Source organism: Eucyclogobius newberryi, unplaced genomic scaffold (genome assembly GCF_026437365.1).
Source record: "Eucyclogobius newberryi isolate DKJ021-1_F unplaced genomic scaffold, fEucNew1.0.hap1 SCAF_5, whole genome shotgun sequence".
Classification (NCBI taxonomy): domain Eukaryota; kingdom Metazoa; phylum Chordata; class Actinopteri; order Gobiiformes; family Gobiidae; genus Eucyclogobius; species Eucyclogobius newberryi.
In genome coordinates, this window is record NW_027316167.1 from 39,435,510 (window position 1) to 39,462,878 (window position 27,369).

Genomic DNA, 27,369 nt, shown 5'->3' on the forward strand with positions numbered 1-27,369 from the left:
ACCTCCACACATTCTCCACCTCCACACATTCTCTACCTCCACACCTTCTCTACCTCCACACCTTCTCTACCTCCACACCTTCTCTACCACAACACATTCTCTACCTCCACACATTCTCTACCTCCACACATTCTCTACCTCCACACTTTCTCTACCTCCACACCTTCTCTACCTCCACACCTTCTCTACCTCCACACATTCTCTACCTCCACACCTTCTCTACCTCCACACATTCTCCACCTCCACACATTCTCTACCTCCACACCTTCTCTACCTCCACACCTTCTCTACCTCCACACCTTCTCTACCACAACACATTCTCTACCTCCACACATTCTCTACCTCCACACATTCTCTACCTCCACACTTTCTCTACCTCCACACATTCTCCACCTCCACACTTTCTCTACCTCCACACATTCTCCACCTCCACACCTTCTCTACCTCCACACCTTCTCTACCTCCACCCTTTCTCTACCTCCACACCTTCTCTACCTCCACACATTCTCTACCTCCACACCTTCTCTACCTCCACACTTTCTCTACCTCCACACCTTCTCTACCTCCACACTTTCTCTACCTCCACACTTTCTCCACCTCCACACTTTCTCCATCTCCACACCTTCTCTACCTCCACACATTTTCTACTTCCACACCTTCTCTACCTCCACACCTTCTCTACCTCCACACTTTCTCTACCTCCATACCTTCTCTACCTCCACACCTTCTCTACCTCCACACATTCTCTACCTCCACACATTCTCTACCTCAACTCTTTCTCTACCTCCACACCTTCTCTGCCTCCATACCTTCTCTACCTCCACACCTTCTCTACCTCCACACATTCTCCACCTCCACACATTCTCTACCTCCACACCTTCTCTACCTCCACACCTTCTCTACCTCCACACCTTCTCTACCACAACACATTCTCTACCTCCACACATTCTCTACCTCCACACATTCTCTACCTCCACACTTTCTCTACCTCCACACCTTCTCTACCTCCACACCTTCTCTACCTCCACACATTCTCTACCTCCACACATTCTCCACCTCCACACCTTCTCTACCTCCACACTTTCTCTACCTCCACACCTTTTCTACCTCCACACATTTTCTACTTCCACACTTTCTCTACCTCCACACCTTCTCTACCTCCACACATTCTCCACCTCCACACATTCTCTACCTCCACACCTTCTCTACCTCCACACCTTCTCTACCTCCACACTTTCTCTACCTCCACACCTTCTCTACCTCCACACCTTCTCTACCTCCACACCTTCTCTACCTCCACACTTTCTCTACCTCCACACATTCTCTACCTCCACTCTTTCTCTACCTCCACACCTTCTCTACCTCCACACTTTCTCTACCTCCACACCTTCTCTACCTCCACACTTTCTCTACCTCCACACTTTCTCTACCTCCACACATTCTCTACCTCCACACCTTCTCTACCTCCACTCTTTCTCTACCTCCACACCTTCTCTAACTCCACACTTTCTCTACCTCCACACCTTCTCTACCTCCACACCTTCTCTACCTCCACACTTTCTCTACCTCCACACACTCTCTACCTCCACTCTTTCTCTACCTCCACACCTTCTCTACCTCCACTCTTTCTCTACCTCCACACCTTCTCTACCTCCACACTTTCTCTACCTCCACACCTTCTCTACCTCCACACATTCTCCACCTCCACACATTCTCTACCTCCACACCTTCTCTACCTCCACACCTTCTCTACCTCCACACTTTCTCTACCTCCACACCTTCTCTACCTCCACACCTTCTCTACCTCCACACCTTCTCTACCTCCACACTTTCTCTACCTCCACACATTCTCTACCTCCACTCTTTCTCTACCTCCACACCTTCTCTACCTCCACACTTTCTCTACCTCCACACCTTCTCTACCTCCACACTTTCTCTACCTCCACACTTTCTCTACCTCCACACATTCTCTACCTCCACACCTTGTCTACCTCCACACTTTCTCTACCTCCACACATTCTCTACCTCCACTCTTTCTCTACCTCCACACCTTTTCTACCTCCACACATTTTCTACTTCCACACTTTCTCTACCTCCACACTTTCTCTACCTCCACACCTTCTCTAACTCCACACTTTCTCTACCTCCACACCTTCTCTACCTCCACACCTTCTCTACCTCCACACTTTCTCTACCTCCACACACTCTCTACCTCCACTCTTTCTCTACCTCCACACCTTCTCTACCTCCACTCTTTCTCTACCTCCACACCTTCTCTACCTCCACACTTTCTCTACCTCCACACCTTCTCTACCTCCACACATTCTCCACCTCCACATATTCTCTGCCTCCACACTTTCTCTACCTCCACACATTCTCTACCGCCACACATTCTCTACCTCCACACATTCTCTACCTCCACACTTTCTCTACCTTCACACATTCTCTACCTCCACACATTCTCTACCTCCACACCTTTTCTACCTCCACACATTTTCTACTTCCACACTTTCTCTACCTCCACACTTTCTCTACCTCCACACCTTCTCTACCTCCACACATTCTCTACCTCCACACCTTCTCTACCTTCACACTTTTTCTACCTCCACACATTCTCTACCTCCACACTTTCTCTACCCCACACCTTCTCTACCTCCACACATTCTCTACCTCCGCACATTCTCTACCTCCACACATTCTCCACCTCCACACATTCTCTACCTCCACACTTTCTCTACCTCATCTCTTTCTCCACCTCCACACCTTCTCTACCTCCACACATTCTCTACCTCCATACCTTCTCTACCTCCACACCTTCTCTACCTCCACACATTCTCCACCTCCACACATTCTCTACCTCAACTCTTTCTCTACCTCCACACCTTCTCTACCTCCATACCTTTTCTACCTCCACACCTTCTCTACCTCCACACATTCTCTACCTCCACACCTTCTCTACCACCACACATTCTCTACCTCCACACATTCTCTACCACCACACATTCTCTACCTCCACACATTCTCTACCTCCACACATTCTCTACCTCCACACCTTCTCTACCTCCACACTTTCTCTACCTCCACACCTTCTCTACCTCCACACATTCTCTACCTCCACACCTTCTCTACCTCCACACTTTCTCTACCTCCACACTTTCTCTACCTCCACACCTTCTCTACCTCCACACTTTCTCTACCTCCACACTTTCTCTACCTCCACACATTCTCTACCTCCACACCTTGTCTACCTCCACACTTTCTCTACCTCCACACATTCTCTACCCCCACTCTTTCTCTACCTCCACACCTTTTCTACCTCCACACATTTTCTACTTCCACACTTTCTCTACCTCCACACTTTCTCTACCTCCACACCTTCTCTAACTCCACACTTTCTCTACCTCCACACCTTCTCTACCTCCACACCTTCTCTACCTCCACACTTTCTCTACCTCCACACACTCTCTACCTCCACTCTTTCTCTACCTCCACACCTTCTCTACCTCCACTCTTTCTCTACCTCCACACCTTCTCTACCTCCACACTTTCTCTACCTCCACACCTTCTCTACCTCCACACATTCTCCACCTCCACATATTCTCTGCCTCCACACTTTCTCTACCTCCACACATTCTCTACCGCCACACATTCTCTACCTCCACACATTCTCTACCTCCACACTTTCTCTACCTTCACACATTCTCTACCTCCACACATTCTCTACCTCCACACCTTTTCTACCTCCACACATTTTCTACTTCCACACTTTCTCTACCTCCACACTTTCTCTACCTCCACACCTTCTCTACCTCCACACATTCTCTACCTCCACACCTTCTCTACCTTCACACTTTTTCTACCTCCACACATTCTCTACCTCCACACTTTCTCTACCCCACACCTTCTCTACCTCCACACATTCTCTACCTCTGCACATTCTCTACCTCCACACATTCTCCACCTCCACACATTCTCTACCTCCACACTTTCTCTACCTCATCTCTTTCTCCACCTCCACACCTTCTCTACCTCCACACATTCTCTACCTCCATACCTTCTCTACCTCCACACCTTCTCTACCTCCACACATTCTCCACCTCCACACATTCTCTACCTCAACTCTTTCTCTACCTCCACACCTTCTCTACCTCCATACCTTTTCTACCTCCACACCTTCTCTACCTCCACACATTCTCTACCTCCACACCTTCTCTACCACCACACATTCTCTACCTCCACACATTCTCTACCTCCACACATTCTCTACCTCCACACCTTCTCTACCTCCACACTTTCTCTACCTCCACACCTTCTCTACCTCCACACATTCTCTACCTCCACACCTTCTCTACCTCCACACATTCTCTACCTCCACACCTTGTCTACCTCCACACTTTCTCTACCTCCACACATTCTCTACCTCCACTCTTTCTCTACCTCCACACCTTCTCTACCTCCACTCTTTCTCTACCTCCACACCTTCTCTACCTCCACACTTTCTCTACCTCCACACCTTCTCTACCTCCACACCTTCTCTACCTCCACACTTTCTCTACCTCCACACACTCTCTACCTCCACTCTTTCTCTACCTCCACACCTTCTCTACCTCCACACCTTCTCTACCTCCACTCTTTCTCTACCTCCACACCTTCTCTACCTCCACACCTTCTCTACCTCCACTCTTTCTCTACCTCCACACCTTCTCTACCTCCACACTTTCTCTACCTCCACACCTTTTCTACCTCCACACATTTTCTACTTCCACACTTTCTCTATCTCCACACCTTCTCTACCTCCACACATTCTCCACCTCCACATATTCTCTACCTCCACACTTTCTCTACCTCCACACCTTCTCTACCTCCACACATTCTCCACCTCCACATATTCTCTACCTCCACACATTCTCTACCGCCACACATTCTCTACCTCCACACATTCTCTACCTCCACACTTTCTCTACCTTCACACATTCTCTACCTCCACACCTTTTCTACCTCCACACATTTTCTACTTCCACACTTTCTCTACCTCCACACCTTCTCTACCTCCACACCTTCTCTACCTCCACACCTTCTCTGCCTCCACACATTCTCCACCTCCACACATTCTCTACCTCCACACTTTCTCTACCTCCACACCTTCTCTACCTCCACACATTCTATACCTCCATACCTTCTCTACCTCCACACCTTCTCTACCTCCACACATTCTCCACCTCCACACATTCTCTACCTCAACTCTTTCTCTACCTCCACACCTTCTCTACCTCCATACCTTTTCTACCTCCACACCTTCTCTACCTCCACACATTCTCTACCTCCACACCTTCTCTACCACCACACATTCTCTACCTCCACACATTCTCTACCTCCACACATTCTCTACCTCCACACATTCTCTACCTCCACACTTTCTCTACCTCCACACCATCTCTACCTCCACACCTTCTCTACCTCCACACATTCTCTACCTCCACACATTCTCCACCTCCACACCTTCTTTACCTCCACACTTTCTCTACCTCCACACATTCTCTACCTCCACTCTTTCTCTACCTCCACACCTTCTCTACCTCCACACCTTCTCTACCTCCACACATTCTCTACCTCCACACATTCTCTACCTCCACACCTTCTCTACCTTCACACATTCTCCACCTCCACACATTCTCTACCTCCACACCTTCTCTACCTCCACACCTTCTCTACCTCCACACTTTCTCTACCTCAACTCTTTCTCTACCTCCACACCTTCTCTACCTCCACACCTTCTCTACCTCCACACCTTCTCTACCTCCACACATTCTCCACCTCCACACATTCTCTACCTCAACTCTTTCTCTACCTCCACACCTTCTCTGCCTCCATACCTTCTCTACCTCCACACCTTCTCTACCTCCACACATTCTCCACCTCCACACATTCTCTACCTCCACACCTTCTCTACCTCCACACCTTCTCTACCTCCACACCTTCTCTACCTCCACACATTCTCTACCTCCACACATTCTCTACCTCCACACTTTCTCTACCTCCACACCTTCTCTACCTCCACACATTCTCTACCTCCACACATTCTCCACCTCCACACCTTCTCTACCTCCACACTTTCTCTACCTCCACACATTTTCTACTTCCACACTTTCTCTACCTCCACACCTTCTCTACCTCCACACATTCTCCACCTCCACATATTCTCTACCTCCACACCTTCTCTACCTCCACACCTTCTCTACCTCCACACTTTCTCTACCTCCACACCTTCTCTACCTCCACACCTTCTCTACCTCCACACCTTCTCTACCTCCACACTTTCTCTACCTCCACACATTCTCTACCTCCACTCTTTCTCTACCTCCACACCTTCTCTACCTCCACACCTTCTCTACCTCCACACTTTCTCTACCTCCACACATTCTCTACCTCCACACTTTCTCTACATCCATGCTAAAGTCCACTCATTTGGCATTATAAAAGTGTAATATAATGTTGCATTCATATCACGTCCTTTATGTGAAATGCTGCACTTGGTCCTGATAAAAGTGATCAACCTGAGAACTTCTCCTCCATGAACAATCTCCTTCACAGCAGAGTTTCATAAAGCGCCAGTTTACTGCTGCCACACTGCAGCTGAGAGGAGGAGAGGAGCAGAGGAGGGGAGGAGCAGAGGAGGAGAGGAGCAGAAGAGGGAGGAACAGAGGAGGAGAGGAGCAGAGGAGCAGAGGAGGGGAGGAGCAGAGGAGCAGAGGAGGAGAGGAGGAGAGGAGCAGAGGAGCAGAGGAGGGGAGGAGCAGAGGAGGAGAGGAGCAGAGGAGCAGAGGAGGAGAGGAGCAGAGGAGGAGAGGAGCAGAGGAGTTAACTTTTCTGGAAACTGTACTTTGTAACTGTTCTTTTAAATCCATGTAAACATAAACCATAAAGTGTCATCTTCACATCGAACACGTTCAGCTTAAATGATTTGCATTACAAATGTGTTGAGACTGATCCTGTTGCTGTGCTGCTGGTGGTGGAGTGGTTAAAGCATCAGCACGTATGCCAGGCTCCAAGTGCAGTGTCGGGAGTTTGATTCCCGACTCTGACTATTTGCTCTCTCACCTCCCATTTCAAACTGTCCTCTCCTGTTTAATAAAGCCTATGGGCCAAACTTTTTTTTTTAAATAAATAAATCGTCTGCTCCTGATCTGAACACGCTCTGAAGAGAACACGTTGTTTGAAGTTATAAGTTATGAACAAAGTCATGATAACAAAGATATGATGGGGTATTATTCATGAGCTCAGCATGTGACAGTAACATAATAAGTCTCAACAATTGGAATTTTATCACGTTTACATCTCCTAAAACTCCTGCGGCGGTTCTCACAGTCCAGTAAAGTTAGAGTGGACGGCCCCCCACTGACCCCCCACTGACCCCCGAGCAGGCGCAGGTGCAGACTCATGTCTGTGCCACTTCTAATCACTCAATTCCATTTGGAATAGTTTATATTTCTTTTTGCTTATTCCATTCTGACCCAGACGTCTGAGCGTGTCAAACACCTCGAGCTCTTCTGGACAGTCCAGACCTGCTCCAGAGTGAACCAGTGGAAACATGGCCCAGGAGCTTCCTCTGTAGAAGCCTCGATCTTTCAGGAGGTTTGGGCTTACAGAGCTGGCCCTGCTGGCCCGCTGGCCCCGGGCCCCTGGAACATCTGCTCTGACCCCTCCCCTCTCCTGGTGTATTTACGCTGGCCAGGGCAAAGCCGCTTCAAAACGCCAGAATGGTGGAGTATATGGTCCAACATGAAGCGGCTTCCAGAGAATACAAGTGTCATGGAAACGCAGGGATCAGAGGAACAGGGTCAAGTCACGACGCTTTACATCCATATTTCATATTTTATTACTTTATATTAAACATACGTTTGGACAAAAATATATATATTTTAGCAGCTGGAATTCAGCTTCACAGAGAACACTTGGATATGTGACGCCCTCTGCTGGTGTTTGAAGTTTAATCACAAAGTGGCAGAGGAAAGACAGCAGCTGTAGGCAGGTGTAGGCCTAACACAGCGGCCTCCTGTAGGCTCATGTAGGCTCCCGTGGGCTCCTGTAGGCCCCTGTAGGCTCCTGTAGGCTCTCCTAGGCTGGTGTGGCTCCTGTTGGCTCCCGTAGACCCTGTAGGCTGGTGTGGCTCCTGTTGGCTCCCGTAGACCCTGTAGGCTGGTGTGGCTCCCGTTGGCTCCTGTAGACTCCTGTTGGCTGGTGCAGACTCCTGTAAGCTCCCGTAGACTCTCGAAGACTCCTGTAGGCTCCTGTAAGCTCTTGTAAGATCCTGTCGGCTCCTGTAGGCTCCTGTAAGCTTTTGTAAGATCCTGTAGGCTCCTGTAGGCTCTTCTAAGCTCACGTAGGCTGGTGCAAGCTCTTGTAGGCTGGTGTGGCTCCCGTAGGCTCCCGTAAGCTCCTGTAAGCTCCTATAGGCTCCTGTAGGCTCCTGTGGGCTGGTGGAGGCTCCAGTAGGCTGGTGGAGGCTCCTGTAGGCTCCTGTGGGCTGGTGTAGGAACTCTGTGTGGAGAGTAAAGCTGGACTCTGCGGTTCTTGGCTCATGTTTGAACTGGGTCTGATACTCTCAGAGCAGTGTTGTATTTCTATCAGGCAAAGTCAACTTCTTAATATACATTTAAGAAGTTTTACTTCTTAATATACATTTAAGAAGTATTGATATGTTTTGGCTTCATGTGAATATTATGATCCAACTGTTACTGTGCCAGAGCTGACACTAAAATGAGAAACAGCTTAAAGACGTTTGTGCTGTGCAGTTAAAGGGTCATGATGTCATTCTGTCTTCTGTTTATCACTGGGTCAAATGCTGTGGATGTTATTATCAAAGTCCAATCCATTTTAATCTTACATCATCATATATCTATATTTGCTGTAACAAATTGAATACCTAGTTTAAAGCTGCATTGTGTAACTTTTCTAGTGAAGCATCGTCACCTGTCTCCATGGAGATATTCTTTTAGCAATTAAAAAACTTGGTAATTGAGTAAATGCAAGGCCAGTGTAATGTCCACACTGTCCTACAGAGGGCACTATTTAGGGCTCGCGCCATTTTGTTGTGGTGTCCAAATGTCCAGCAGGTGAAAAAATGACCGCACTCAAAATGTCCCACAATGCACCTTGAAAAATAACGTCCAGCCATGGCCATTAGACCGGTCAATATAGACCAAGAGTGGACACAACAGACTGAGACTGAGATCGAGTGCACTGTATAGTCTGCTAAATAGTAAATAGTGCAGGACTGTGTGGTGAATGAGGGGTCAGGGACTAGAGTGGACACAGTTAGTGTGCAACTTTAAGAATTTTCAAGTCATCAACTTAAAGATTCTTTTTTGGGGGTTTGTTCCCGAGCAGTAGGGACGTCCCGATTCCCCGATGTCCTGATGTCCCGATCAGGTTTTTTTGGCCCCGATCCGATTCCGAGTCATCTGATTTTGAGTATCTGCCGATACCGAGTCCCGATCCGATACTTTCATAACACATTTAAAAAATGCACAAATGCAACATAAACAGGTGTTCCCCTGTTTTACAGTGCACCTTTCGTTGAAGTGGTTTGAATAAGAAATAATAATGCAAAATTTGAATTGAATAAAAATAGTAGCTCAACTTAAAATATCCAGCAGCAGTAAACAAATAAGCAAAGTGTAAAGTTTCGTGATCCATTCATGTGTTATACGGAGGTGAGAGACTTTTCATGACTATTAATAAGCTTGAAATGTACAGCGCTGATCAATGTAACATTCTTCCCCTGCTCAGTAGGCAAGGCAAGGCAAGTTTATTTGTAGAGCACATTTCATACACAAGGCAATTCAAAGTTCTTCACAGCAGGAAAAATGCATTAAAATCACAAAGAAATTACAGAAACAGAAATACAATAAAATTAACTAAATTAAAAATTATCAATCCAACTGATTGTCTAAACTAATAAAATCACAAACAAAAGAGAAGAGTGCAAAGAAAAAATCCTTTCAGTCATATGCGCAGCTAAACAAAACTGTTTTTAGCTTAGATTTGAACATTGTCAGAGTAGAACATGTCTCACATCTTCAGGAAGAACGTTCCAGGTTTTAGCTGCATAAAACTGAAACGCAGATTCCCCATGTTTAGTCCTGACTCTGGCACCAGCAGGAGGCCGGTCCATGTTTAGTCCTGACTCTGGCACCAGCAGGAGGCCGGTCCATGTTTAGTCCTGACTCTGGCACCAGCAGGAGGCCGGTCCATGTTTAGTCCTGACTCTGGCACCAGCAGGAGGCCGGTCCATGTTTAGTCCTGACTCTGGCACCAGCAGGAGGCCGGTCCATGTTTCCTCCTGACTCTAGCACCAGCAGGAGGCTGGTCCATGTTTAGTCCTGACTCTGGCACCAGCAGGAGGCCGGTCCATGTTTTGTCCTGACACTGGCACCAGCAGGAGGCCGGTCCCTGTTTTGTCCTGACTCTGGCACCAGCAGGAGGCCGGTCCATGTTTTGTCCTGACTCTGGCACCTGCAGGAGGCCTGTCCCTGAGGTCCTCAGAGTCCGAGATGGTTCATATGGCACTAACATATCCAAGATGTACTTTGGTGCTAGGCCACTAGTACTCTCCTGACCGTAGTCCAGAGGCTGACCGTAGCACAGAGGCTGACAAATGTGTTTTTTTTGTAAGCCACTTTTTGCTCTCTGAAAATCCGTCTCATTAAACTGCGGGAAGTTGTGCGCGAGTGATTCCTGCACGTTTGAGTAATCTTTATTTTCCCGTTTCACCACTCCCCAGATTCCCCACAGACACACTGTGAAATCTGCAACTCTATTTTCTTAAACTGTGACAAAGGAAGGTTCAGCAGCGTCGTGTAGAGTTTGGCACAAATGACAATAACAAATCTGCTGCTCTCCATAGTCGGGCCGACAGCGAGACTTTGTTGTGATGGCGTAATGTTCAGGGCCGCGGGAAACTCTGAAAAACCAGGGCTGTTTTGGGGACCATTGGATCACATGTGAGGAACACCAGAGCCTGTAATACACATCCTGCAGCATATAACAGCCACACTACTTACAAATGACAAAATCAAGGTGTAATTTTGCTGCCTCATTAAAATGAATGAGATGAAACGTTTATGTCAGTACCAGGCTGCGACTGATCCAAACATGTCGCTCCTGGAAGGGTCTTCGTGGTGGGAGACGCAGAACAGTCCTGTTCGGTCCTGAAGTGCGCTCAGCTGTGTCTGCGAAATGAATTAAGGAGCTTTTTTAAACTTGTTAGTGTGAGTTTCCAGTGGTTCCTTTGTGTCCACAGCCCAGAGGAGGACGTTTGGATCAAAGACACACTAAATAAGTCCACCATTCATAAAACAGGAAATGAGCAATGCAGAGAATGTGTCAATATTTACACAGAACACTGAAGGTCGGAAAGGACATTGTGTTGGAAAAGTTGTCTTTCTGGACATAAAATATAGATATACATCACCACATTTGTAAGAAAATGGTGATTCCTCCACTGGTTCTTCTTAGAAATGAGTGGAATAGCAAACAAGAAGCAGCAGAGTCAATGTGAGCTGAGATATTTCCAGCATAAACACAGGACATAACTGATGCGACTGCGTGACTGAAATGTTATTTAAAAAAGACACGTTTAACACCACGACTCAGCTCACCTGTTGTAGTTTCTTTAAGGTCAGATTGTGTTAAACAGAGCTCAGATGGCTGTTGCCTCGGCGACTCTGCTGCTCCGGTCGCCGGGATCGCCCCGCGTTCCTCGTCTACTGCCGGTCTCTCAAGTCCCACTAACAATGAAAAGAGGCAATAATGTAAAAATGGGTCTTTATTCTTTGACCGCAGACACCACTATCTGACATTTACCTGAGCTTATCTGAGCTTCCTCGTCCACAGAAGCTCTCCGCTCAGACAAACCCTCAAAGCATCAAGGCTGCATCTGTATCTGGACAGGAGGAAATGATCGTTAAGTCTGCCAATATTGTTTATTGTCATAGTCGTACCTTTGGCGCTGTCGTTTAAAGTGTAAACTAGCACCTGACACAAGGTGCTCACTGCTCAGTCGGGGTGTTTCTGTGAGCCCACTGCTTCTCCTGGTGACACTGAACCATTTCTGGAGACAAACAGGGTCTTCTCGGATCTTATAGAAGAATAATCCTTTCTTTTGAGGCGTGTCGTTGGCGAGCAGCTTCCATCCTCGAGATGGCAGTAGCGACAAGTGAGTCACGAGTGGTGGGCAGCGCCTGTGTAACGGTTGGACTGTTTTTGAAATCCACAAACGTTGAACCTTCTCATCATTTGTCTGGGATCGACTCCACAAACCTGTCATCGTCACATGGCCAAATGTCAACAGTCACGTCTTTGGAGTTGAATATTGGCATCACTTTCTGAGGCTATTATGAACGAATGATTTCACTTTTGTTTATTTATAATGACACAGAAGATGTTGAACTTTGTGCCAGTCTTTTGTCATGTGGATCAGCCCAGTAATTACAGAGTTATGAACCGTGAACCAACAAATCTGAGACTTAAACAGTGAATTCTACCCTGGAATTCTGATTCCTCCCACTCAATATTAAACTGGGATTTGTAGAATGTGGAGATGTCACATGAACACAACCTATGGATCTTTACTCGAATGCTTGAAAACAATGAATGCAAAAACTGCTTAAATGTGTGAATGAAAGAAAAATCAACTTGGTTAAAAGCAGATTTTGCATAATTGTTCTGTTTCAGGAATAGTTTAGAGACTGAGTGTTTGACATATCCTGGTTGGTGTTGATGGACTCGTCGGGCTCGTCGGGCTCTTCGGGCTCTTTGGGCTCCTCGGGCTCTTCGGGCTCTTTGGGCTCGTCGGGCTCTTCGGGCTCTTTGGGCTCGTCGGGCTCTTCGGGCTCTTCGGGCTCTTCGGGCTCGTCGGGCTCTTCGGGCTCGTCGGGCTCGTCGGGCTCTTCGGGCTCTTCGGGCTCTTTGGGCTCGTCGGGCTCTTCGGGCTCGTCGGGCTCTTCGGGCTCTTCGGGCTCTTCGGGCTCTTCGGGCTCCATAGCTTTGGCCCCTCATGATTTACAGCTGCATGTTTGTGTGGGACAGTTTACAACATTCGTGAACTCATCCGAGTGTTTGTCTGAGGAATGTTCCGGCAGACGTGCTGCAGCTGCTGCCATCGCTCTCACACTGTTTGTCTCCAGGGACAGAAGAGAATGTTCCGGCGTGTGGCTTTACTCTTGAAACCGTATTTAGTAACAGAATATCACATGGTCCAATCAGAGTAATGTGTTCTGATTACTTGGATTACTTTTACACATTCATATTCAAAAACACAATATAGCATTAAAACAGCTTTTTTATTGAATTGTTTGTTATGTTTATTCATGACTATTATATACTATATATATATATATATATATATATATATAATACTCATTAGAGAAGGATAAACGCACTCACCACATGAGTGAAGTTTACTGTTTCTTTCACTAATATTCTGCAGTTTGAAGTATAACTGTATTCTAACAAATGAAGGAGTAACTGAATACAGTATTTAATATGTTTACTTACTTCCTAACACTAATACTAGGAGCTTTTGTTAATTTATTAAGACAAACGTGGGATGTTCTGGGGAACATCTGTCGCCTTTGTCCTTATTATTATTAACATTATTAATATTAAAATCTCTGTAGAGACAAGAAGGCGATCCTCCTCCAGAGGGAATTCATTCTCTGCATTTGACCCATCCTCTAAAGCCTCTGCAGTGGAAACCCACCCAGACAGAGAGAAACATGCTAACATGCTAACATGCTAACATGCTAACATGCTAACATGCTAACATGCAAACATGCTAACATGCTAACATGCTAATGCTGCAGTCGAACTCTCAGTCTCCTCAATGTGAGGCAAGGGAGGGAGCCACTCGGCTCAGTGCAGTACTCGGCTCAGTACAGTACTCGGCTCAGTGCAGTACACTACTGAGCTCTTTGCAGTACTCGTCTCAGTGCAGTACAGTACTGAGCTCATTGCAGTACTCGGCTCTGTGCAGTACTTGGCTCTGTGCAGTACTCGGCTCAGTGCAGTACTCGGCTCAGTGCAGGACTCGGCTCAGTGCAGTACTCGGCTCTGTGTAGTACTCGGCTCTGTACAGTACTCGGCTCAGTGCAGTACTCGGCTCAGTGCAGTACTCGGCTCTGTGCAGTACTCGGCTCTGTGCAGTACTCGGCTCTGTGCAGTACTCGGCTCTGTGCAGTACTCGGCCCAGTGCAGTACTCGGCTCAGTGCAGTACTCGGCTCAGTGCAGTACTCGGCTCTGTGCAGTACTCGGCTCTGTGCAGTACTCGGCTCTGTGCAGTACTCGGCTCTGTGCAGTACTCGGCTCAGTGCAGTACTCGGCTCTGTGCAGTACTCGGCTCTGTGCAGTACTCGGCTCAGTGCAGTACTCGGCTCTGTGCAGTACTCGGCTCAGTGCAGTACTCGGCTCTGTGCAGTACTCGGCTCTGTGCAGTACTCGGCTCTGTGCAGTACTCGGCTCTGTGCAGTACTCGGCTCTGTGCAGTACTCGGCTCAGTGCAGTACTCGGCTCTGTGCAGTACTCGGCTCTGTGCAGTACTCGGCTCAGTGCAGTACTCGGCTCTGTGCAGTACTTGGCTCAGTGCAGTACTCGGCTCTGTGCAGTACTCGGCTCTGTGCAGTACTCGGCTCTGTGCAGTACTCGGCTCTGTGCAGTACTCGGCTCAGTGCAGTACTCGGCTCTGTGCAGTACTCGGCTCTGTGCAGTACTCGGCTCTGTGCAGTACTCGGCTCTGTGCAGTACTCGGCTCAGTGCAGTACTCGGCTCTGTGCAGTACTCGGCTCAGTGCAGTACTCGGCTCTGTGCAGTACTCGGCTCTGTGCAGTACTCGGCTCTGTGCAGTACTCGGCTCTGTGCAGTACTCGGCTCAGTGCAGTACTCGGCTCTGTGCAGTACTCGGCTCTGTGCAGTACTCGGCTCTGTGCAGTACTCGGCTCAGTGCAGTACTCGGCTCTGTGCAGTACTCGGCTCTGTGCAGTACTCGGCTCTGTGCAGTACTCGGCTCTGTGCAGTACTCGGCTCTGTGCAGTACTCGGCTCTGTGCAGTACTCGGCTCAGTGCAGTACTCGGCTCTGTGCAGTACTCGGCTCAGTGCAGTACTCGGCTCTGTGCAGTACTCGGCTCTGTGCAGTACTCGGCTCAGTGCAGTACTCGGCTCTGTGCAGTACTCGGCTCAGTGCAGTACTCGGCTCTGTGCAGTACTCGGCTCTGTGCAGTACTCGGCTCTGTGCAGTACTCGGCTCTGTGCAGTACTCGGCTCTGTGCAGTACTCGGCTCAGTGCAGTACTCGGCTCTGTGCAGTACTCGGCTCTGTGCAGTACTCGGCTCAGTGCAGTACTCGGCTCTGTGCAGTACTCGGCTCAGTGCAGTACTCGGCTCTGTGCAGTACTCGGCTCTGTGCAGTACTCGGCTCTGTGCAGTACTCGGCTCAGTGCAGTACTCGGCTCTGTGCAGTACTCGGCTCTGTGCAGTACTCGGCTCTGTGCAGTACTCGGCTCAGTGCAGTACTCGGCTCTGTGCAGTACTCGGCTCTGTGCAGTACTCGGCTCTGTGCAGTACTCGGCTCTGTGCAGTACTCGGCTCAGTGCAGTACTCGGCTCTGTGCAGTACTCGGCTCTGTGCAGTACTCGGCTCTGTGCAGTACTCGGCTCTGTGCAGTACTCGGCTCTGTGCAGTACTCGGCTCTGTACAGGGCTGAATAAATCTATTCAGAATCACTCACATTTTAACAAATCAAGATCTTATTTAATCTCATGTATTAATTCTGTTTATATATTACTATCTAATTTACAATCTTGTATTGTAAATACATTTGAAATGTATGCAAATGTAAAAAAAAACAAATGTTTGAATGCAGTTTTAAAAGTGCAGCTCAGGATTGTCTCGATGCCAGTGACACTGATGGATGTGAGGACTTTACTGACCGCTTCATGCGCCATGTCCAGTTCTTATTCTGACTTTGACCAGGGAACGTGAAGGTCATCTCAGGACAAACCACAGGTCATTTAGTCTGGATTATATGTATTTTGGCGCTTGAGTTGTATATTGTACTGTTTATAATGTCTCTAACTGGAGTAAAAGTGTTGTTTCTCTTCTCACTCCGAGTAAAACCAAGAGACAGAAGCTTTATGTCGATAATATGACATTTTTTTCCTTTTAATTCCAGAATCTGAAGAAGAAACTGGTGCTCGGTACTAAAGTAGTTTTTCCAAATACTTTTTTTTCTCTTGAATAATTGGTTCAACATTGACTTTTTACTAGTACTTGATCAATAGTACTAATATTTTAAAGTACCGGTAATGTAATGATTAGTGACAATTCATTTAGTTACAATTATTGTGAGAAGAAACATCACAAACGACATGGACGAGCTTTATGAAATCACACCTTCGGAATGAAAACGTAATGATGTCGTTGCACAAACAGTCGATCAAAAAGCACTTTATGCACAGTTTTGCTTCTGTGGAGAATCTTTTGAACTGAAATACTCATGGTCGTTGCCTTTAATTCTGATATTTTGTTCTAGCTCTTGATTATTATTATTATTATGACCTGAATAATCTCAATGATCGGAATCATCTTGAAACACAACGCACTGTATCGTTTTAACTCATGTGTTTGAACTTTAACAGAGCAACATCATCATTATTCTTACTTTATCATCAAGTTTCAGTTTATTTTTATATCCTTAAGCCGTCATTTCTCTTCCTCGCAGAAACCTGCCTCAGACCTTGGCTTTAGGAGCAGAAAATCAAGTGCACTTCTTTGGTGACGTGATAATGAGAAAACCTACACCTGCTCAACTAAATATATGGATTATGAAATGAAAAAAGAGCTGAACCAGGCCATAACTTCAGTCATCATGGGAAAAACCTGCTCGCCTCTCATCAATCTTAGAAACTCCAAACGCCGCTGTCACTTTTCATTTCACTGTGAACGTGTGACTTTGAGACACTTTCGGAAAAAGGCCGTGATCGGTATTTTAATTGAAAGCAGGAGGCGCGGTTCCTCCTGCAGCTCCTGGAGCAGCTCCTGGAACGCTCTCGGAGGTGGAGGAGTGAAAGTTTAGGGCACGAGAGGGAAAACTCAGGGGCTTTGATCAGGTCTCGCGGCGGCCATTTTGTACGTGTCCCTAGACGACAGGTCAGGCTTCATCTCACTGTAGATTTATGTGAGAGCGAGCGGAGAGAGGAGAGGAGAGAGGGATGGGGAGGGAGAAGAGGGAGAGGAAGTGTGGGGGGAAGAGGAGGAGGGGGAAAGGAAGAGCAAGAAGGAAGTGAAAGTAGGAGGAGGAAGAGAAAGAGAAAGCGAAAGCAGGAGGAAAGAGAAAAGAGGAAGAAGGCAGGAAAATGGAAAAGAAAGGAAGAGGGGAAAGGAGAGCAAGGAGGAAGAGAAAGAAGATGGAGAAACAAGAGGAAGCGAAAGAGGGAGCAAGGAACAAGAGAAAGAAGGGGAAAAGAAGAGAAAAGGGCAGCAAGGAAGAAAAATCAGAGGAGAAATGGGGAGGAAGGAGGAAAAGAAAGGAGGAGAAAGGAAGAGGAAGATAAGGTAGGGAGATGAAGAGAAATGAGGAAAAGAAAGGGGTAAGAGATAGAGGAGTAGAAAGGAAGATGGGAAAAGAAATTAAGAAAAAGGAGGGAGGAAAAAACAAACAGAAAGGAGGAGGTTCGTGATGGGCAAATCAATAACGAAATATCAATATATCAATAATGAAAGTATCGAAACCTTTTCTCATACATTTCACAATACAAATAATGATCTGAGGAAGAGGAGGAGGAGGAGGAGGAGGAGGAGGAGGAGGAGGAGGAGGAGGAGGAGGAGGAGGACAAAGTGCAAAGCCTTCTCTGGGAACATGTTTAAGTCCAGCTCCCGTCTCCAAATCAAACACATTTACTGATAAGAGCAAAAGTATTTAGAAAATGCAGATTCTTTTGTCCTCCTCCTCTGCACCGCTGCTGCTCATTTTATACATCGCTCAAATCTTCAATATTGATCAGAATAACTTTTGTACCATCAGAAGAGGTTGAAGTAGAGATAAACTGGTAGATGGTGTATATAATGTTTTGCCCAAAGAATTCTGTTCAAAGAATGTGTATAACGCTTTATTCCTGCGCATTATTTGATCGAGTGGCCACAGAATGTGACTACACTGCTCTCTCATCCAGTGGATCATAAAACCGGGCGTTTGTTGTCAATTTAAATGAAGTAATTTATCGGAAACAGAATCGGCCCTGCACTTCAACCCAAAAAATATCGGCAGAGCTTGTCGTCCGTCGGTTTCTCTGGAAAAGAAATCGGCATCAGCCATGAAAAAAAAAACATATGGTCGATCTCTAGTTTCAAGTAATTCTGATCTCTCCAGTTTCAGTTTGTCGTCTATCATTTGTGCAGGATAAAAAACACTGAATGCAAAATATTCTTCTTTTTTTTTAGAAGAATTGGCTGAGTTTTGCCATTTGATTTTTACTTCTATTCCAGTTTTCAGGTTATTTTTAACCTGAAAACTGTCACACTGATGTTGAGACGTCTACAATCTCAGAATAATGTGTAATAAAATTAGATTTGTAGCATCAGAGCATCGATATCTCCTTCTGCTGGTCAGTTTGACTTTGTTGTATGAAGCACAAATCCACATGATCCTTTGTCCGTACATAGAACATATCTAAGTATCTAACTAAATTTGCAAAATGTTTTCTTTTGTAGGTTTCTGTGACTGCTACAACATCGACACTAAGAATCCCCGGATCATCAAAGGTCCCAAACAGGCTCAGTTTGGGTACACGGTCCAGCAGCACATGGCCGCGGGCGGAGAGAAGTGGTGAGCACCTTTACAATCCAAATACATGTCCTGTTCTCTTGGATGGACAGTCGATGGACGCTCTTGGTGCATACAAGTTCATAGCTTTATGATTTTGGAGCAGGAGAGATGAACTGCTTGTTACGTTTTTGTCATGTAGGAGAGCAAGAAAGTCTCTCCACTCCTGTCGGTCCTTTCCATCCTTTCTTAGAACACGTCCCTTCCATCCTTTCTTAGAACACATCTCTTCCATCCTTTCTTAGAACACTTCCCTTCCATCCTTTCTTAGAACAAGTCCCTTCCATTCTTACTTAGAACACGTCCCTTCCATCCTTTCTTAGAACACGTCCGTTCCATCCTTTCTTAGAACACGTCCTTTCCATCCTTTATTAGAACACGTCCCTTCCATCCTTTCTTAGAACACGTCCCTTCCATCCTTTCCTAGACACGTCCCTTCCATCCTTTCTTAGAACACGTTCCTTCCATCTTTCTTAGAACACGTCCCTTCCATCCTTTCCTAGAACACGTCCTTTCCATCCTTTATTAGACCATGTGCCTTCCATCCCTACTTAGAACACGCCCCTTCCATCCTTGTTTAGAACCTGTCCTTCCATCCGTTCTTAGAACACTTCCTTCCATCCGGTCTTAGAACACGTCTCTTCCATCCTTTCTTAGAACACGTCCCTTCCATCCTTTCTTAGAACACGTCCCTTCACAAAAACACATCATGACCTCATGGGCTTTGTAACGCCAAAGCAATGGGAGGAGTACTTTTACGGACTACGACAGAGTCTGAGGACTACGAAACGTCTGAGGAATAAAGTCTGGCGGTAATGCAACACTCGGATGCCAACCGCCATAAAACAACAACAACAACAACAACACGTCCCTTCCATCCTTTCTTAGAACACGTCCTTTCCATCCTTTCTTAGAACACGTCCCTTCCATGCTTTCTTAGAACACGCCCCTTCCATCCTTTCTTAGAACACATCCCTTCCATCCTTTCTTAGAACACGTCCTTTCCATCCTTTCTTAGAACACCTCCCTTCCATCCTTTCCTAGAACACGTCCCTTCCATTCTTTCTTAGAACACTTCCCTTCCATCCTTTCTTAGAATACGTTCCTCCCATCTTTCTTAGAACACGCCCCTTCCATCCTTTCCTAGAACACGTCCCTTCCATTCTTTCTTAGAACACGTCCCTTCCATCCTTTCTTAGAACACGCTCCTTCCATCCTTTCCTAGAACACGTCCCTTCCATCCTTTCCTAGAACACGTCCCTTCCATCCTTTCTTAGAACACGTCCCTTCCATTCTTTCTTAGAACACGTCAATTCCAACATTTCTTATAACACGTCCCTTCCATCCTTTCTTAGAACATGCCCCTTCCATCCTTTCTTAGAACAGGATTCAACCAGGTCCATCACCTTATACAGTCTATGCCATAGTTGTGTCATTTGTTGAGGAGGTCTTTGTTAGGGGCCTAGGCAAAAGATTCTCAAGCCACGTTTCGACTGGTTCACTTTGGAGTGGATTGATTCCGTCTTAAGTGGCTGCGAGTGGCACTAGCTTCCAGCGCAGTTTGGCTCGCTTTGGTTCTCTTTAGCTAAGGAGGGGCTAATACTGCGAAAGGGCCAAAGCAAGATGATTGGACAACAGAGACCACAGACTCACACTCTCTTTCATGCACCAGCATACATGGACACGGGAGGCAAGGACACAATGACAGCTTGCACTACCGCCCCCCTGTGGTACCTGGCATTCCTGCGGTGTCACATCCAAGTACTAATCACGCCCATCCCTGCTTACCTTCTGAGATCTGACATTTGGTGTGGAAGTTGGATAGTTTTTATTGGTCATCTTCTGGTTTTGGTCAGTGTTCTGAGCCATAGAGCCGGACTGACATGACACAGCTGGTACACATTTTGAGTTTTGTTCCATTTGTGTATTGGGACGATTTCCGTATGTTTTACAAATGATTGTAGGCTGCTCTTGCTTTGGATAATCAGTGTTGAATGTCCAGCTCCGCGCCTCCATCTGGTGTTACTATACTGCCTAGGTGAGGGAAATTACTGGCACTAGAAAGCGTCTTATTGACAATCGTTTTCACTGTTGAGCCAAGCCAATACAGATTGGCTTCAGCATATTTCTTTAACCTTTTATTTTTTATCTGGATATCATTATGTGAATGTCAGTCCTGTGTTGGCAGCCTCGTGTATCCTCCTGTTCATATCCAGCTGTGCTACTGTGGGAGTGTTGCAAAGGCTTCAGTGAAATAGATTAGTTTGACTTATTTATGTTATGAGAGAAATATTGATGACAAAATGAATAAATTATTACGTATATTCACTATTTCTTCAATTTCTTCTAAATAGGATATTCAATATTTCAAAGACACAGCAAAGTCCTTTTTCAGAGCATTTCAAAACTTGAGTGGCAAATAAAGCGGTCTCTCGACTGCTTTCTCATGGCAGATAGTGGGAGCCCACAAAGGGAGTGTCAAGCCATGTTTACACTGGTTCATTTGAAGTGGATTTTAATGGCCCAAAAGTGCCTCCACTGTCTCCAGTGAACCATACTGGTTTTAGTGATCCAAAGCGGACTCTGAGAAGTACTAGCTTCCAAACAGTCTGGCTCGCTTTAGCTCCCGGAACACTTAATGATTGGATAAGAGAGAACACAGACGCAGGTGAAAAAAGTCGGTTAAAAGCAGCCAACAGAAATTAATATCTCCTCGGAAAACACCGCTAAACAAAGCTAGCACATTTTAGTTACAGCTGTTTCCTGTTTATCGATGAACAACACTCAAGAACCAAAACATTATATTTCCAGTGCATATTCTAACATCATCCAGACCCAGTGCATCACATTCAAACGTTAACACGTGGTGTTGAGGCTTTGCAGAGAAGTTAGATCAATGGAAAAAGCTGAGGATAAACTGGAAGTTTCTCTAGTGCAATTATATAAGACTATTCTTGTTATATAATGTAGATGTACACACTTCATATATTTAGATGTTAAAACTAAATTCTGCTACTGCTACTACTACTACTACTACTACTACTACTACTACTACTAATACTATTACTACTACTGCTACTACTGCTACTACTACTACTACTACTACTACTACTACAACTACTGCTACTACTGCTACCACTACTGCTAGTACTACTACTACTGCTGCTACTGCTACTACTACTACTACTACTACTACTACTACTACTACTGCTACTGCTACAACTACTACTACTACTACTATTACTACTAATACTATTACTACTACTGCTACTACTACTACTGCTACTACTACTACTACTGCTACTACTACTAATACTACTACTACTACTACAACTACTGCTACTACTGCTACCACTACTGCTAGTGCTACTACTACTGCTGCTACTGCTACTACTACTACTACTACTACTACTGCTACTGCTACTACACTGCAGTAACCCTGGTGTAAGCAGCTGGATGCGGCTCCCTGATGCTGGTCAGAAGAAGCTGTGAGGTGGTTCCCCTCAAAGGCCACTGCTCACCACACAAAGGGCCCAGTGTACTCTGGGTAATCCCACACTTGTAGCCCTCATTTTTCTATGGTTCCTTTTGGCAAGTTTCACACTCATAGGCTTGAAGTCCTGGAACATACTATCTACACGTGTGTATGTGTGTGTGTGTGTGTGTGTGTGTGTGTGTGTCTGTGACTCCTTCAGAACTGTATTCCAGGTGTGAGACAGTTGTTGTGGCCCATAATTATGATTCACAGTCTGGTGTGAGCATTTCCAGGTCTCGATGGCCTCCCTGATCCAACAACGGTTGTACGCTCTTGTGTTCTCCTGCTTGCACTGGTCGGAAATGGCAGACTTATTGTTGTCCTGCTTGTTGCTTTATGGCCCATGTGCGATATCTTTCTCATGATCAATTCAATGATTATTTACATACAGTTCTCAAACCTTTTCTCTGGTGACCCACTTTTTCTAATTGGTCACCACTGGATTTGATGTGTGGTTTGACAGGAGTGTGTGTTCTCTATGTGACACGGACATATCGTGTCGAGTCGTGTCGAATCGTATCGAGTCGACGTTGTCTTGTTTTGTTTTTCTGTTTTCTGTCAATAGTTTTCCTTTTATTTTGCTGATTTTGTGCAACATTAGTCTCTTGTTGTATTTTCTCACAGTTTTTTAGACACCGAACTGTTACATAATGCTGAAATATGATATGTTGGTCAGATGAAGTAGGTTTTAAAGCACACAACACACACACACACGCACGCACACGCACACACGAACACACACACACACGCACGCACGCACACACGAACACACACACACGCACGCACACGCACACACGAACACACAGACACACACACGCACACACGAACACACGAACACATACACACACGAACATACATGCCAGATGACCAAGATGGCGCCTGTGTTCGGCCACGCCACTGCTCGACTCCTGTTATGCCGCTTATTTGTGACGATCGTTACATCGTATGCAGTTTTATCAGCCCAGACATTAGTCTGTTGTGTGTCTGCTGTGCGGGTTTATGACCGTGGCGCACTTTTCCACATCAAAGCGACGATGGAGTCGCTTTTCGACACTTGGGACAGGTACAAACAAGCCTTTCCGCCACCGCTTGTTTGTCCACCCAACTCACCTGACGTTTTGCTGCTGTCCCGAGGCCCGGGGAAAAGGAGGAAGCAGAGGAGACGAGGCACAAGGTCTGGTGTGCAAGTCAAGCGCAGACGAGCCTTGTGTTCGGAGCACACGAGCCTGGGCTTTGGGAGACGTGCTCGGTGCTTGCGCCTGGTCCCGCTCCTCCATGTTTGCGGCTGTTCACCGTCGCCGTCTTCGCCACCTGCCCGTGTCATTGCGGCTGCTTTCCCGCTGCCTGCACGGGCCATCGCGGCTGCTTTCCCGGAGCCTGCCCGTGTCATCGCGGCTGTTTTCCTGCTGCCTGCACGGGCCATTGGGGCCGCACCGGTCCTGGAGCCTGCGCGGGATGTGGCGGCTGTTTTCCTGGAGCCCGCGCGCCGCTGGAATTATGAGCGCTGGGGTCCACCGTCCGCTTCCTTGTTTTCGTCGGCTTACCGGCGAAACAGATGGGAATCACATGACCGTAACGTGTGCCTTCGACAGGTCCCGCTGCGCTCAGCTGAACCGATGGACGTGACGTCATCCATGGTCCGGCTCGGCTTGTTGATGCCCGTTCAATTGCCAACAAAGCGTTTTCCTTGAATGAACTTTTTACAAGACAAAACCTTGATTTCATGTGTCTTACGGAGACATGGCAGAGAGAGGGTGAGTTTATTCATCTAAATGAACTCTGCCCACCTGGCTGCTCCGTTTCAGCGATGCCTCGCCCTGGTCGACGTGGAGGAGGTCTGGCAGTTGTGTCCCAGGACCATCACGTGGAGGAGGTCTGGCAGTTGTGTCCCAGGACCGTTACATGTGTAAAGTCATCGACTCACACACTTTCACTTCCTTTGAATCACAGATGATTAAGGTTGGTTCTTCAAGTCCTTTTTACTGTGTTTTAGTCTACTGGCCCCCTGGTCCTGCTGCTGTCTTTTTAAAGGACTTTAGTGACTATTTATCTTCTATTATAAAGCTGGAAAATGTTTTAATTCTTGGGGATTTTAACATTTGGGTCGATGGCTCATCATGCCTTGCAAAGGATCTTTTAACCTTGACCGAAACATTTAACTTTGAGCAGCATGTTTCAGGTTCCACTCACCAAAAGGGACACACTTTAGACCTGGTGTTTTCACTTGGCCTGAGTGTTGTCACCTCTGTGTGGAGGATGTCCATATGAACGATCATAGCTGTGTTTTATTTGAATTGAACTTTTCTCCTGAGCCTGTGCCCTCAAACATCAGGTCTCAGAGGCGCATTATCACTGCAAATACAGCCGTCCAATTTTCTGCTGTATTTGATCCTCATTTGTTTATGAATTGTCTTTATGTGGACAGTTTAATTAATTCCTTTAACAGCCACTGTGTATCCATTTTAGATCAGGTGGCACCTGTAAAATCCACTGTGTCATCACAGAAAAAAGCTTGTCCTTGGATAAATGAAGATATCCTAAACCTAAAGAGACTATGTCGGAAAACTGAGCGTCTGTGGAAAACCTCCAGTCTTGAGGTCCATAGGTCACACCTCAGAGATCTTGTGTCATCTTACAATGAAATGATGGAAAGTTACAGATCTGATTACTTCCGCCAGCTAATAACATCCAACAAGAATAACCCCAAAGTGTTGTTTGACACTATAAATTCTATTGTTTGTCCTTCAGCTGCAGTGACTCCTGTTTCCTGCAAAGCTGACAGCAATGAATTCCTCAGGTTCTTTATCAATAAGATCAAGATGATCAAAGACCAGATCCCACTCCCATTGTCTGATAAACCTGTTTCTGTGGAGCCTGTTTCCCAAAACTGGTCTTCTTTTAAGCCTGTCACTCTAGAAGACATCTCAGCTCTGGTGACCAAGATGAAACCCTCCTCTTGTACATCAGATGCCCTTCCCTCCAGGCTCTTCCTCAAAGTGTTTGATGTTATTGGCCCCTGGGGGACCAAAATGGTAAATCTCTCTCTTTCTACTGGTGTGTTTCCTGGTCCATTTAAACATGCCATAGTTGAGCCTTTACTGAAAAAAACAAATTTGGACCCGACAGACCCCAAAAGTTTCAGACCCATATCAAAGCTCCCGTTCATGTCCAAGATCCTAGAGAAGGTGGTCTCTGAACAATTGTCAAATTTCCTTGATCAGTCAAACATTCACGACTCTTTTCAATCTGGTTTCCGCAAACATCATTCTACGGGAACCGCATTGTTGAAAGTGTCCAGTGACATTATGATGTCTGCTGATTCTGGGAAATGCACGGTTTTAGTTCTGTTGGATCTGTCTGCACGGTTGACCTTTGACACTGTCGACCATCATATCCTGTTGAACAGACTGAGGGACCTGATTGGACTATCGGGGTCAGTTCTTCATTGGTTTTCCTCATATTTATCCGGTCTGAGCTTTAGTGTTGCTGCAAACCAAATAATGTCCGACTCAGCTGATCTGTTGTGTGGAGTTCCTCAGGGCTCCGTCTTGGGTCCCGTCCTATTTCTGCTTTATATAATTCCCCTGGGAATGATCATTAAAGAGTTTAGTGATGTGTCCTATCACCTGTTCGCTGACGATATTCAGCTCTATTGCTCTTTTAAACCTTCTGAGATCCAGAAGCTGAACTCCTTGGTCAGTTGTTTAGTGCAAATAAAACAATGGCTGAGTCAAAACTCCTTGCAGCTAAATGCTGACAAAACAGAAACTCTGATTATTGCCCCTGATTATGTCATTCCAGGGATAAACCAGTACTTTGGTGTTTTAGGCCAGACTGCTAAACCAAGTCTTAGAAACTTGGGTGTTATCTTTGACAAAGACATGTCTTTAGAGCACCACTCCAAGCTGTTGACGAGGAACTGTTTCTTTCAGTTGAGGAAAATCTCTAAGCTCAGGAAAATGGTGTCTCAAAATGACCTGGAAGTTATAATTCATGCATTTGTGTCTTCACGTTTAGACTATTGTAACAGTTTGTTTTCCTGTCTTAACAAGAAGGAACTCTCTCGTCTGCAGCTGGTCCAGAAGTCTGCAGCGAGGATCTTAACCCGCACAAATAGAAGGGCCACATTTCACCCATTCTTAAAGCCCTTCACTGGAGCCGGTCTCCTACCAGATACAGTTTAAAATTCTTGTTTTAACTTTTAGAGCTTTAAATGGTCAGGTCCCATCGTACATCAGCGATCTGATTAAACCGTACGCTCCCTCTCGCTCACTAAGGTCCTTGGATCAGAAACTGTTGTTGGTTCCTCGCACCCGTTTTGGGACCAGAGGAGACAGATCCTTCCAGGCAGTTGCCCCCAAACTCTGGAACGATCTTCCATTCTCCCTACGGTCACTGGACTCAGTTACTGCTTTTAAGGGTCAGATTAAAACCTTTTTATTTAGTCAAGCCTTTTAAATGCACCTGTTTTACGGACTGATTTTACTGTATATTGTTGTATATGTATTGTTCACTGTAAGTTTTTTTGTGTTTTTATTGTTTTATTCTGTGTTTTGTGAAGCACTTTGTGACCTCTGTCTGTGAAAGGTGCTATAGAAATAAAATTTACTTACTTACTTACTTACTTACTTATGCACACACACACACACACACACATGGGCACACACACACACACACACACACACACACACACACATGGGCACACACACACACATGGGCACACACACACACATGGGCACACACACACACAAACACACACACATGGGCACACACACACACAAACACACACACACACACACAGTCAGAATGAGCTCAGCTGAGGCACATCTCTTTTGTATTTGTACAGATTTGTGTAACAGTGGCTCCTGCTAAAGCTCATGTTCAGTTCGTGTGAGCTGATGAGAGCGACAGGTGACTCCTGCCAACAGCTGTAAAAAGTTCAACCTACAGCCACATATA

General features: G+C 46.2%; 1 protein-coding gene across 1 annotated transcript in view; it reads left to right on the plus strand.

The window, feature by feature from the left end:
• The window catches only part of itga11a (integrin, alpha 11a), a 115,932-nt gene that overhangs the window by 11,171 nt on the left and 77,392 nt on the right, over window positions 1-27,369 (plus strand). The window contains exon 2 of the mRNA XM_072464896.1: window positions 18,764-18,878. Coding sequence (XP_072320997.1) covers window positions 18,764-18,878 — 115 coding nt within the window. The remainder of the gene's footprint in view (window positions 1-18,763; window positions 18,879-27,369) is intronic.